The sequence below is a fragment of the Conger conger genome, chromosome 6, assembly GCF_963514075.1.
Source record: "Conger conger chromosome 6, fConCon1.1, whole genome shotgun sequence".
Classification (NCBI taxonomy): Eukaryota; Metazoa; Chordata; class Actinopteri; order Anguilliformes; family Congridae; genus Conger; species Conger conger.
This window is the reverse complement of record NC_083765.1, coordinates 57,075,135-57,089,821: the sequence shown is the minus strand read 5'-3', so window position 1 is coordinate 57,089,821 and position 14,687 is coordinate 57,075,135. Positions and strand designations below refer to the sequence as shown.

Sequence of the window (14,687 nt, the reverse complement as noted above, 5' to 3'; positions counted from 1 at the left end):
TCAGTCGACAGTCGTGCTAAAACACAATCTGACATTTCTCCCTATCGTCTTTAGTTAGGAAATAACAGGCGCTTGCACGCACAAATGCATAATAAGGCCTCTAATGAGATTAGAGCGGAGACATCGGTGAGTGTGTGTGTGTGTGCGTGTGTGTGTGTGTGTGTGTGTGTGTGTGTGTGTGTGCGTTTAGTGATTACAAAGCATTTTCGGTGGAGAACAGAGGCAGTGCTGGGAATAGCAGTGCCTGCAGGGGACGGGAGCAGGAGGGGAGCAGGGGCTCTGGTGACGGGCTTGGAGCCCGACGCTGAGCGATACACCTGAGAAAGAGGCCAAGTCACTGAAGGAAAGGGACAGCGAGGGCCAGCTGTGGCAGTCGGGCTGGTAATTGCTTGCCTGCAGCCTCTCGCGCACAAAATACTACATGAGACATTGCTGTCCAATGTAGGAAGCAGAACGGCTTCTTGTGTAGCGCAGAGCAAACCTTTATTTTGCAGCATTCAGATTCCAAGCGATGCCTATTTTTAACATTCGTCTCCTAATACACTCCCTACAGTCCCCACAAGTTTGCTGGATTCCTAGGGCGGTACATAAGTTTTTAAGCTTGCCGGGTTATCAGAACCTGAAATTGGCATAATAGACATGATTCATACAATGGACAAATGAAAATTGCAGCTACCATACCATACTATCACAGTAATATACAGTCCTCACCAAAAGTATTTTTTTTGGTGAGCAAAAGTATTGTGACTGACAGATGTTTCTCGTTGTCCTGTTCGATTGATTGGTTAAAGAATAAATAGCCCTGAATGTCTACTCTTGGTTTTCCCTTGGGTTTTGCTGTGGAGACATTTGTGTTAGAAGACATACACCAACATGAAGATCAGAGCGCTGTCTTGAGAAGAGCAAGCCATTTTGAAGCTTAGAAAAGAGGGGAAATTGATCAGAGCCATTGCACAAGCATTGAGGATAGCTTGTACAACAACCTGAAATGTCCAGAAAAATAAAGAAATTGCTGAGGCCAAAATTGCTGAGGCTGACCAAGGAAAACAACAGCAGTTGACAGAAACATTGCGGGAGCTGTGAAGAAAACCCCCAAAACATCAGTCAGTGACATCACAAACAATCTGCACAGGGCAGGGGTGAAGGTATCTCAACCAACCGTTCAAAGAAGCCAGTAGCAAGATGTAAACCACTCATCAGTAGTAAGAATCGGAAGGCGAGATTACAATTTGCAAAGACGTACAGAGCCACAACATTTCTGGAACAAAGCTTTATGCACTGATGAGACCAAGATTAACCTCTACCAAAGTGATGGAGAAAGGCCAAAGTGTGGAGAAAGAAGGGATCTGCTCATGATCCAAAACATATCGGCTTCCATGGCTGCTTCTGGAGTGGGCTCACTAGTCTTTATTGATGATGTAACTCATGATGGTAGCAGCAGGATGCATGCAGAAGTCTACAAAAACATTCTGTCTGCCAACTTACAGAGAAATGCATCCAAACTAATTGGGAGGAATTTCATCAATGTAATGCAACGACCCAAAACACACTGCCAACACAACAAAGGACTTCATTAGGGAGAAAGTGTAAGGTCTTAGACTGGACAAGTCAATCACCAGCATGCATTTCACCTCCTGAAGAGGTGATTGAAGCAAAAACCCCCAACAAACAACAACTGAAAGAGGCTGCAGTAATAGTCTGGGAAAGCATAACAAAAGAAGAATGCAACGGTTTGGTAATATCAATAGGTTGCAGGCTTGATGCAGTTATTGCAAGCAAGCAACATGCAACCAAATATTATTTACTTTTGCTCATCTGAGAATTGGGTGGTCTGATACCAAAGGTTCTATGTTCTAAGTAGTTTAACAAGGTGTAAATACTATGAAACAAAAGCTGAAATTCTGAATGTCTGCCCAAATTTTTTCAGTGTATTGCAAAAAGGAAGAATTTGGCCTTGCTGTTCCAATATTTTTGGAGGGGACTCAAGCCACCACCGGTAAAGTACAGTACATTCTCAGAAACAATAGGGCACCATTGAGGTTTAAAATTCGGGATAAAAAAAAATAGAAAAGAAAACTGTAACAATTGACCAATCACTCAAGGTTTTATTTCAAATGAGTTTCCATGACAACTAAAACCTTTCCAGAAAATGCCGTTACAATAAGTGCTGATACTAAACCGGATGAGGCCCTGTAATGCAATGCGTGCTGGAAGCAGAGTTGGATGCAATAAAAATGTGCTGCTGCCTCGCTAGATGGCACCGAGCTCAACGTGAAACACCTCATGTCAAAGAGTCGCATAAAAGCTGGGTGTGGAGCCATACACTGAAGGTCAAAGAACACAAAATTGAAATCTGAGCCATTATAAAGTGATGCTTGACATACACTACCGGTCAAAAGTTTTAGAACACCCCAATTTTTCCAGTTTTTTATTGAAATTCAAGCCGTTCAAGTCCAATGAATAGCTTGAAATGGTACAAAGGTAAGTAGTGAACTGCTAGAGGTTAAAAAAAAAAAAAAGGTATATTATTTTTCAGTTTTGGGTAACCTTACATTTCAGAATTATACAAAAAGGCCTTTTTCAGGGAACAAGAAATGGGTTAACAACTTAAAGCTGTTCTGCAGCAATGGAGGTTGATCAAGCCTTGAAAGTTGGTGCTATCAATTCCTACAGGTGTTCCAACGTTTCTTGATTACTTACAACCCCCTCTGTCTGCATAAAAGTAGTGTTGGAACACACTATGGTACCATACCCTTGTGGGCATCATTTGAACAGTATTGTACTGCAGAAAGTAGTGTGTTACTATAAAAATGGTGACAATGGAAGAGAGACAGACCATCAGGCCGTCGAGTAGGCGAAAGGATGGTTCCTCAGTGTGTGGCATCAACTGTCAAACATGGAGGAGGAAGCGTGATGGTCTGGGGCTGTTTTTCTGGATCCAGGGTCGGTGACTTGTACAGAGTGAGAGGCACCCTGAACCAAAACAGCTACCACAGCATTCTGCAGCGCCATGCAGTACCCTCTGGTATGCGCCTAGTTGGTCAGGGGTTCAGCAAGATAATGACCCAAAACATACGTCCAAGCTATGCCAGAACTACCTCAGGAAAAAAGAACAAGATGGTAAGCTTGAAAACATGGAGTGGCCATGTTCTCCAGACTTAAACCCCATGGAGCTGGTTTGGGATGAACTGCACAGAAGAGTGAAAGCAAAGCAACCTACAAGTGCCACACATTCATGGGAACTTCTGCAACAGAGTTGGGAAGAACTTTCTGCAGAATATTTGATTTACATTGTAGAAAGAATGCCACAAGTGTGTTCAGCTGTTATATCTGCCAAAGGTGGCTACTTTGATGAGTCAAAAGTTTAGAATACATTTTGGTTTATAAATTGATTCCATGATTTATTTTTTAACCTCAATTGTTTATTTGTTCTATGCTTTCATTTCAGAGTACAATGAGACATTAAACTGCATAATTTTCAATAAAAAACTGGAAAAATTGGGGTGTTCTAAAACTTTTGACCGGTAGTATATCTGTGAAATAATGAACAGGGACACAAGTTGATGATATCTCATGTAAATGCGAAGCAAAACCTTTGCTTGTTCACTTGTACTGGGTTTCTGGAGAGGGCAAACAGTTTATTTTAGCCTGACAGAACGAGTTTGAGGAAATCCTGAAGGGCTATCTGGTCTCCTTTAGATCATTACTGTAATGTAATGATCACACTGGGTGTATTTAATATTTATTTACAGGCTAAAGTGAAAAAAACGGAAACAAACTATCAACACCTCTGTAGCTCCAGGGTCAGACAGTTTCACGGGTGTTTCGGCACAACTGCTGAGGAGGCACAAACCTAACGTCAGTTGGTCTCCCACGTGACCGCAAGGGCACCGCGGTACTCTGACTGCACGGTTGACGACTTACGCCTGGAAATCGCTCGTGAAACCGTGAAGACAGGGCGAAGGCACTCAGTCCCGTTCTGACAGGGTTTCTCTGAGCTCAGACATCCAGACGGGGATGGGGGACTTTCTCAGTTGGGCCTTTTAAAAAAAAATAATGAAATAGACGCAGCGGGAGGAATGAATGTGTCGCATGCTTATTAAGGAGGAAGAGAGCTCTAAACAGGCTGCCTCCTGTTATCCTCCAGCGATACTAATCCGTTTCAGCAGCCATCCCAGCATGCCTTGGGGGGATATTGACAAGGGAGCACAATTATGCCACCCTAACGACCTCTCTGCCACCTCAGCGGATTAATAAATCAACTCGTTATCGAGAACGCCCCGCTCTGAAGGAAGAAAAACGGGAGGTGTTGGGGATTGGCTGAAGGTGAATAAACCAGAGTAAGGAAGAAGTCTCAAGGTCGTCTCACGTAGGATTGTGGGAATGTGTATGAATCCTAAAGAAGATCCTCACTTACTGCAAGGCTGTGCTGAACCGGAGTCGTACCTTTCTCACAGTGGCGTCCAGTGAACCCGGACGGACACAGGCAGGTATTGGGAGATATGCAGGTTCCTCCATTGCGACAGCCCTCCTCACAGAACGCTGGAGGATCAAACAGAGGAAGGGAGTTAATCTACTGTAGCCAGTACCAAATACAATACAAAATGCATTCAATGGTGAGTTTGGTTAAAAAAGTCTCATTATATATACTGTAACTATATATCGAGTCATTCATATCGATGTTTGTTCCATTTGTTTAAAAATGTTTTCGAAAATTGTTCAAGGCAAATGAGGGATGGATATGAACACCAATGTATTAAGTCTTTAACTACATGTGAGAGCAGGACATTTTTACTTATTCCTGAGTTAAGGAGCATTATTGCAGATTCTGTCCAGGTTATTTTGTATCCCGATAAGGCACTCAACTTATTTTAAAAATATATAAGAAATATGTCATGAAAACAAAAAATCCGTAATACTAAAGACGTAATACAAAAACCTCTAAAAGCAGAGGTAAGTTTAATTTGGTCAGTTAAGGTAAAATGCATTATGTTCAATACCTGTCACCTACAGAAATTATTATATATAAAAATACCTCAGATTTTGTGTCTGACAAATTCTTTCATTACCTGCATGCCGATTTTACAAGTTATTTTGACAACATGACGTACTGAGAAAATTAAACTCAATGACATTCCATTACTAAAATGTTGCGAAACCATGTTAGCAGATGAAAACTATGAAGTTTAATTTTAGGGTGCATTGACTGCAGCTGATTTGACGGACTGGAGAATGAAAAGAAGAGGGGATTGGCTGAACATGTTCAGGCGGAAACATGCGCATCAGTCATCACCCTGGCTAACTGATCTTAGGAATAGGACTGGCTAAAATGAACACCAATATGAAACTTGCATTCACATTTCAATTGCATAAACTGAGCACATTGCCATTTTCCATGACAGGTTTTATAATAAAATTGCATAGAAACTGTACCTTTTATTGAGGCATTTGTGAAAGTGTAGGGAGATGTCATTTTAAAAGGATTTCAACACTTTCAAGCGGGGGGAAAAAAAAAGAATAGCCTTTAGCCTTACAATTATAGTCTTAAGTATTTTTTTTTTGCAGAACGATTGCTAGCTTCCTGTTTTGTCACAAAAATAAAAAATAAACCATGAAGAAAAAACCTTTCCACTGTTCTACCTCTGACTATATGTATTGTATTCGTATTTTAAACCCCTTGCAGGTGGAGAACAAAGTGTGATGTGGCCAAGTGTGAATTCCCAACACAAAAATGAGGAACCAAGCAAAGGCAGGATAAGGATGGACGAGAGAGAGAAAGAGATTTCAACTTTCAACTTTCAACTGAACAAGGCTTTGTAAAAAAGGACACAGGACAGCTTGATGAAAGAACTTTTTTTTTGCATTTCTAGACTACATCCCAGGCACAGCTTTAAGCGCTCCCCCAGCAGAATTTCCCAATATTATTCTTTTGCGGCCTTCAAAAGGGATAATAATCCTATGACTGTAGAAATAAACCGAGAAATTGGCGGTGCCAAAAGCCATTACTGCCTTTAATTTGACTGGTTCCCCTCTTTTGAAAACTTCTATCAGGCCCTATTTAGGAGGCTGATTTGGTTCTGCGCTAATAGCACGCACTCTTTAAAATTAATTACAGTCACACTGACTCAATTTATACCATTCCTATAATGATCATTTTAATTTCATCAGCGTGGCACAAATTGGAGCTTGTCACACTAATGGCATCAGTTAAGTGAGGATCTTCCACTCTGGCCTTGTGCGGTTGGGGGGTGGTGGGGGATGGTTTACACTTATCCTGCCAGTTCCTGGGAGCAGGAAAGTCAGCGGTAGCCGGACGTTCACGGGGCTCATCCAAATCGCTTATTTTTCTCCACCTTTTTTTTTTCCCCCTTTCCTTGCTCCTGACCCTGAAATCAATCGAGGGCCACCATCTTGAAGGACATTCCAATCCCTTAAATTTTCCTTCTAGAAGGTAGAATTAGAAATTAGTAGACATTTCCTTTCAGCAAGAAAACATCAGTATTTTTCCGGAAAGCCGACCTGCTGATCCGGCTCTGTAAGTGACGTGGCTCCGAACTGACGTTTGAAGGAGCGATTTCCACCACGCTAAATTATTTTCCTTGCCACTTTTCCTAGCCTCTCCCGATGGGTGGCGCGAGGAGTAGAGAGAAGAAGAAGAAGAAATAGAAAAAGAGAGGAGGAAAAATAAGGGATTGGAATGAGCCCACGGTTTGTGCACGGAGCAGGGGCGGGTGCAGGAGGATCAGTGTTCTGAGGACGGGGATTACGTTTGGATGAAATGCGACAGGACTTCCTCAGTATTAGAGTCTGAACCCAGCCGCCTCCCCTCCATCACGCCGCAGACTCACAACCGGGGGGAGCGGCGAGACCGGTGCTCATATCTATTAATAATAGATCAATATCATTCCGTGACCCGGCGTTAAAGGCACTTCGCTGCTTAATGCAGCCGGTTGCTGCTTCGCTGTGCTTTTGTGAATCATAATTAAGACTTAAATTAGAAGCCGAGATTGGTTTTTGCATTGCGATACTGTCGGAAGTGCTCGCGGGTCATTGATAAAGGCGGTGTTTTACGTGACAGAGCGTCCAAGCGTGACACACAAGAAAAGCTTGATAAAGTCTCGATAACAAAAATGGCATTCCATTACCGGATTCATTAAGGAATTTCAGTCATTGCATTAAAACATTATAATTGTCCAAATAACCATAATTAAAATATACGACATGGGGTAAGGATCCAGAAACCAAACCGACTTAATGTTATGATGTGGAGGTTATTGCAAATTAAAGATAGAAAATGAGCATATTATTATAAATACTGTCATAAGCGATAATGTATGCCATCAGAACACCATTTGGGTAATGTCCTTATTCCATCCTGCATGCTTAAGTAGCTATGAGACGCATCACCACTGCTGCCAGAGGACACAGCTGTCAGTGGATTTTCACTTTTATTTCTCACATTTAACATTCCCAGTGAGGTTCAGGACTACTGTAGTGAGCAACACAAAGACAAAATAAAGAAGATACAGACAAAAGTAGAACTGGGTTTAGTTCAACATCATTTTCTACACGCTTACCATACAGTTATGCCTTAACTGAAGCACGTTCAACTCCCCCACAACAATACCGGAATTGAATTAAATTAGAAATTCTTTAAAAACCTATTTGGGGGCTGCTAAGTACTTAAGAGTCGTTGATAATTAGCAAGTTCGTTTCCAATTCCACTGCACACTCTGATTTTTAATTGTCACAGCAGCACAAATGGAAATGTAATTTGTATCAATTAATCAAGATTAAACACGTTTAAAGATGATCTACAACAAGCACTTGAATAGTGTTTCTGGTTAACAGACCAAACATATAAGGCAAATTACAAAAATAGTTCAGTCTTTCAAATTCAAATCCTGTCCCCCCAAAATCAGTTGTACAGTATATGAGCATGACAATATTTTTCAACTACTTTGGCAAATACAATACAGTATCCAGCTAAACCTGTACACCATTATGCTGTATAATGACAGTTATGAACAATTATGTTGCGTACGCCTGTCCAAGGGCACCTGTGGTGGAACAAATAATGAATCACTGCAATAATTTGTCATGCCCTTTTCCCTTTACGATGTGTTTCTTTATTACTATCTGATTTTTACATAAGACAGCAATGCCTCTGAAAAAGGCTGAATATGCCACAAATTGAATGTGGACAGGGGCTTATTTACAGTTTCAGGAAAGGCAGCAGGAGACCTGGTGTCATGAAAATAAATTGCACACGCTGCATCATCCCAGCTGTTGTAATATGTGCAGTTGACGCACACACAACACGCACGCACACACACGCGTACACACAGGTGTATGTTACTAAGAGGGGACTCTCACTCTAGACGTGCCAAGATGGGACTGTTGTGCCTGGATTTTTTTTTTCTAAACAAAACAGACAGAATTTGTGTTTCAAGGTCATTATGCTGTTTATTGAGATTTACACGAACACGCGCACGCATGCACACTCGCATACACGCAAACCTAAACATACATGCAGACACACACACACAAAATACAATCCTTCAAATCAGAATGCTTTAAATGCTTTTATCCCTTCACACCATTCAATGACACAGAGAGTTACATATTACTGTTCAACAGAAAATATAACCGCATAACATGCAGTCCTGCTGCCTTAAGCTCTATTAAATGAAATCTGAAAAGACTATGATTGTTTTTGTACACTATTTCATAAAAGAACATCACACGGCAATTGAAAATAAAATGGTTATCCTTCAAAGTGCCTGTACCAATTTAAAGTAAAGAGCTTTCAAAAGTAAGCACATTACAAGACAAGAAAATTCTTATCTTTAAACTCAAATTATGATTCAAACACAAATCTGCCATGTTGTGATTTGGGACTGGGCTATATTTAAGTACAGCTTAATGGCATTTATATAACATGTTGATGGAGTGAATCTTAAATGTATGCTTGACTGAACGCATCAAACACTGAAAATAATCTTTTCAGCAAATTGGCAGTTCTAACCCATGTGTACATAACAAGATTAAATCTGAGTACACACATTTTCAAGGCACGTTTTCAAACCTGTCTTAAAACTTCTCAACATAAATGCCTGGATCCAGTCCAGGTTTTTATTTTATTTTATTTTTTTTTATTTTTTTTATTAATTTGTCCGATTTTAGTGATCACAGAACTTGTGTTTTAGAGAAACAAAACACATAACCACCATTGGCACAAAGAAGATCTGCCTCCTTATAGTCTTACAAGTACAGTAAATCAATGTGCGAAAAAAAAAAAAAAAAAGTCAATTAAAGCTGGTAAATAAACAGGCTTAAATAAGGGAATTTGTAATATTGCAGTATTGATCTGTGCAACTCTTAAGCCTGACTGGCAGTAAGCCTAATAAGAGGTACAGGGCAGTTTAACATTAAAATACTGAGATACATGAAAGCTGGTCAGGAAATCTTCCAGCTGCTGTGAAATTTTCCCCTCTAAATGCAGCTCCTCTCTCGCTCCTCTCTCGCTCCTCTCAAAAGATGGATATTGCTGATTGCTGCACCGAGGCAGCCCCGAAACCCAAATGCGCTGTATTATGTATGAAATCAGCGCTGAACAACCTTGACTTCCTCTCAGATCTGCATACACGTCAATTATGCAATTTACCACAATTTAACTGCACGACCTTGGGAGAGCAGAGGCTGATGGAGAAATACATAAATAAGAAATGTTACATGTTTGCCCATCATGAAAACACTGAATTGGAAATGAGGAAAGAATATGCTGTGAGAAACAAGACGATTTACAGAGACAAAAATCTAACAAAAGAAACGCTATTCCACGGACGTGTTACTTCCAGCCAGAAAACAGGCTTATATCATACAATAAACGCAAATGCATATTATATATGTTGTGTACTATGCCTGACATGTTTCAGTATGTTTGCTACATAAACACTGTACAAGTTTGCAGAGTGACATTCCACGGATGTGTTAGAGTGTGAAATGGGAGGGAAGTTTGGAGGGTATCAGTAATGGGAATTTGTACTACAGGATATATGGTACCCTAAATGATAATGCATGTGATATTTAATACAAAGTGTAATACATGAAAGTGTAAATGGTGCATATGGTCAACATGTTCCCATAGTCAATGAATGTATAAATAAGATATACTGTATTGTATGGGTAAACACAGTACTTTAGATACTGTATGTTCTTAATATGTACAGTCATGACAGTATGGACACATGTATGATAGGCAAGGTTTGAACCCTGGTTTGCTAAATAAATATCCTTACCATACATTATAAATACATATCAGTGAAGATTCTTCCCCATGGGAAGTTTACACTTTCAGCCTCACGTTGAACTACAGTAGGTCTAATCCCCAATTGCAGGCACTATACACTCAGTGACATTATTAGGTAGATCTGTACACCAGCTTGTTAATGCAAATACTTAATCAGCCAATCGTGGCAGCAAATAAATGCAGGCATGGTCAATAGGTTCATCTGTTTTTCAGACCAAATGTCAGAATAGGGACCAAAAGTGATCCAAGTGACTTTCACTGTGGAATGATTGTTGGCATCAGACAGGCTGGTTTGAGTATCTCAGAATTTTCATGCACAACAGTCCCTAGAGTTGCAGACAAATGTGCTAGAAACAAAAAAGATCCAGTGAGCAACAGTTCTGCGGGCAGAAACGCAGTTGTTAATGAGAGAGGTCAGAGGAGAAGGGCCAGACTGGTCAAAGCTGACAGGAAGGTGACAGTAATGCAAATAACCACACATTACAACAGTGGTATGCAGAAGAGCATCTCTGAACACACAACGCATCAAATTGGATAGGCTACAGCAGTAAAGGAATAATAATTCTAAAAAATAAGTACAATAAATACCTAATAAAGAGCACACTAAGTGTATATGTGTGCGATATATTCTAGGATTGAATACTCTTGCAGAGGGCAGTAAAAATATGCAGCACTGTGAATGCATAGAAATAAAAAAAACATCAAGGAAAACATTCAGAATTAAATATTCATATGTTTTTACATTTATTTATAGGCAATGCAAATTAAAAGGGTATTACACAAATTCAATTACCAGGGTTTGACACACAAGTCAGCAAGGGAAACATGGGACACACCATTTCAGCATGCAAGCAATTACTGTTATGAAGCTTATCAACAGTTTATGGATCTGCGTATCGTGTCTCAGGGATACTAAACACTCTGTTATTTAGCTGACGCTTTTATCCAAAGCAACATACAGTTGACTAGATTAAGCAGGGGACAATGCCCACTGGAGCAATGTGGGGTAAAGGGGCTTGCCCAAGGAGCCAGCAGCTGTGCAGATCTTATCATGGCTACACCGGGGCTTGAACCACCAACCTTCTGGGTCCCAGTCATGTACCTAAGCCACTAGGCTACATGCTGCCCGGATACATACACTCAGTGAGCTTTTAGCCTCTTCACTTAGGTGATCAGAGATGCTCTTCTGCATACCACTGTTGTAATGTGTGGATATTCGCGTTACGGTCACCTTCCTGTCAGCTCTGACCAGTCTGGCCATTCTCCTCTGACTTCTCTCATTAACAAGGCCTTTCTGCTCACAGAACTGCTTCTCTTTTTTGTTTTTCGCACCATTCTTTGCAAACTCTAGAGACAAGTGTGCTTGAAAATCCCTGGAGATCAGCAGTTTCTGAGATACTGAAACAACCCTGTCTGGCACCAAAAATTATTCCATGGTCAAAGTCACTGAGATCACATTTTTCTGATGGTTGACGTGAACATTAACTGAAGCTCCTGATCCGTATCTGCATGATTTTATGCATTGCACTGCTGCCACATGATTGGCTGATTAGATATTCACATGAATCAGAAGGTGTACATGTGTTCCTAATACAATGCTCAGTAAGTGTATGCACATTCAGTGGTAATGAAAGGGGGAAGGGACACCACGCTGTTCTCTGAACCTCTTCTCATTAGCTCTGCATGTAGCTTCTGACAATCGCTGAGTCCTGTTCAGCCTGTTCAGTCATTACACTCTCAACCAAACATTAGAGGAGAATTACAGAACAAAGCAAAGGTGCTAAATTCACAGCCCAATTCTAGCCAATCAACACATGCAAGAGCAGCAAACAAATCCTAATGCAGTACTTCACCTCACCTCGTTTAAGTGGCGTAAGTCTGATTTATACTCCTCGTACGACCCTTGCGAGTGTCATATGACGAAAATGAAAGTGCCGCACAACACTTCGCATTTATACTTCGGCAAGGTCTGCGATGACGGTTCTGTTGTCTCTATGGTAACAAGATTCCAAACAGCTGATGTTTACGTTCTGGAAAAGACGGCAGTGCCTATCCATGACAATGAATTTCAGCTTTCCATCTTGCGATCCAATTAACGCTGTGTTTGTCCAATTAACAAAGTGTGACAGTGCCTGCAGCATAACAAAATTCTACAGGTGAGCGACACTGAGAAAAACTGTCATACAACCCTTTTTTCTGTTACAAATGCGTCATTTTTGTCATACGACACTTGGCACAAGAGTCGTACGACGAGTATAAATCAGGCTTTAGGCTGAAGCACCACCCTCCGTTTTGCCTTCCTCAGTTTAGAGCAGATAATACCTCAAGTTATCTGGGTGCTACCCACACCCTGCACAAAGAGCACAGCAGCAGAATCAACCAACAGACGTGCCTTGAGCCAGTTCTTTTTTTTCACACTGCAGTAGAACAGTAACAGTAGTTTGCACTGACTTCAGGACACACTTCTCTCTCACTGCATGCAGCATGCAGAACAGGCCAGGAACCACGTGAGAATCCAGCCTTTTCTTAGGATGAACAAATGAAGTTACATTATATTACATTAGACATTTAGCTATTTTATCCAAAGCGACTTACAGTTGATTAGACTGAGCGGGGGACAATCCCCTGGAGCTATATGGTGTTAAGGGTCTTGCTCAAGGGCCCAGCACCTGTACAGATCTTACTGTGGCTACACCGGGGCTTGAACCACCAACATTCCAGGTGCCATTCATGTACCTTAGCCGCTAGGATACAGGCTGCCCCCTAGTGGTAGAGAATCCCAAGCAGACAAAGTCACCATACCCAGACCCTATCCAAATGGCCAAAATCTGTGACAGTCTTCATCACGCAACATAGCTGAGGTCCAAACCAGCAGAATCAAAAGGGCCTTGCCTAAACTCACAGCGAGCCCCTTTTCCCAACTGAGGCGCTAAGGAAGAGAGCCAGAATATTAGGCACTGTATACTGCGGGTACAATAACAGAAACTTCAGTTCAGCACTGACTTATTCTGGGGCTTTGTTGTCCTTATTGGCTAAAGTAAAGGGGCAGAGGAGCGAAACAAAGGATAAATCTAAGCAGCCAAAGGTGAGTCAGCACTGAATGCAAGCTCTCCTAATGAATAAGGTAAAAACAACGGCCCCATTTCTCTGCTCACGCCATTAGCATGGAGGTGGGTAGCATTGTATTACTCTCTGCTGACGGTTCTGAGATTGGTTTTTTGGGCGGCCTGCCATATAAGTGGGTACCGGAAACAAATCTGGACAGAAATGAAGCATGACTCAATTTGGACCTTTTTTCGAGATAGGACTGAACGGGGAACCAAAACGGCTCTCCATTAAACAAATATCTAGGCATCAATCTTGGCGGGGATCGGTTAAATATGAGCATGCCTGTTGCTGGAATTCAATTAAACACATGAGAAAAAGGATGTGTTCCACACGGCTGAGCTCCACCTCCCCAGCCTACTCTGAAGAGGGCTTACTTGAGTGCGTCACGTCTCACGCTTTGTGAGGAACGCAGTTCTCCAATACTGGGCTGCACAAGTGAATGTGCCTGCATGTTAAGACTGATACACCTGTCTGGTCAGAGGTGTGTGGGCAGGAAGTTGGCAGCCCGGCAGTGCTTAAAATTAGTCTCTGATTTCAACCAGAGTGGTGAGTACTGACGGACTGACCAAGGACAGGAGACGAACAGAGTAGGAGGCTCTTTCACCAGAGAACGGGGCTGGGTTAAAGGATGCATTACCCGGGGCACGCTGTAGCCTAGCGGCTAAGGTACATGACTGGGACCTGGAAGGTTGGTAGTTCAAGCCCCAGTGTAGCCACAATAAGATGCGGACAGCTGTTGAGCAAGGCCCTTAATCCCATTGCTCCAGGGAGGACTGTCCCCTGCTTAGTCCAAAGACTTTGAAGTTGCTTTGGAGAAAAACATCAGCTAAATAAGAAATTGCCTATTATTATCCTTCAATATTCCTGTCACAAACTTATTTAAATGTAATTTCTCCATTTGCGCCTTGCTGGGCTCCACATGAAAGTGGATAAAAATACACGGCCAAAGCGGGTATGCTGAGCAACCTTTAAGAATTTGTTTTTTTTTTCAGTTAATTCCTTTTTTTCTGTTACAGTATCAGTGTGAAAACAGTTTTGTTTACAACTTCACAAGTGAAATGTCATAAGGCCTGTTCTAACATACACTCAAATCATAAGTTCTGCGGGGGATACAATTTTAGCCGTCACAAATTGTATGCCCTGTAGTTTACTGAGTTAGGGAAATGTAGTAAAGTTCAATCATGACTTCATGTTCTTTGAAGGGGTGGCTCAAGTCATAAGACACCAGACTATCGTAGAAGTGCAGGCTTGACTTGACAGAATGTGT

At 41.5% G+C, this 14,687-nt stretch overlaps 1 protein-coding gene across 2 annotated transcripts in view; it reads right to left on the bottom strand.

Annotated features, from left to right (window-relative positions):
• LOC133130530 (protein kinase C-binding protein NELL1-like) overlaps positions 1–14,687 on the bottom strand; it is a 204,051-nt gene that overhangs the window by 36,844 nt on the left and 152,520 nt on the right. For both annotated transcript variants that reach the window (XM_061245181.1, XM_061245182.1), the window contains exon 15: positions 4,447–4,542. In XM_061245181.1, the coding sequence (XP_061101165.1) occupies positions 4,447–4,542 (96 nt within the window). The remainder of the gene's footprint in view (positions 1–4,446; positions 4,543–14,687) is intronic.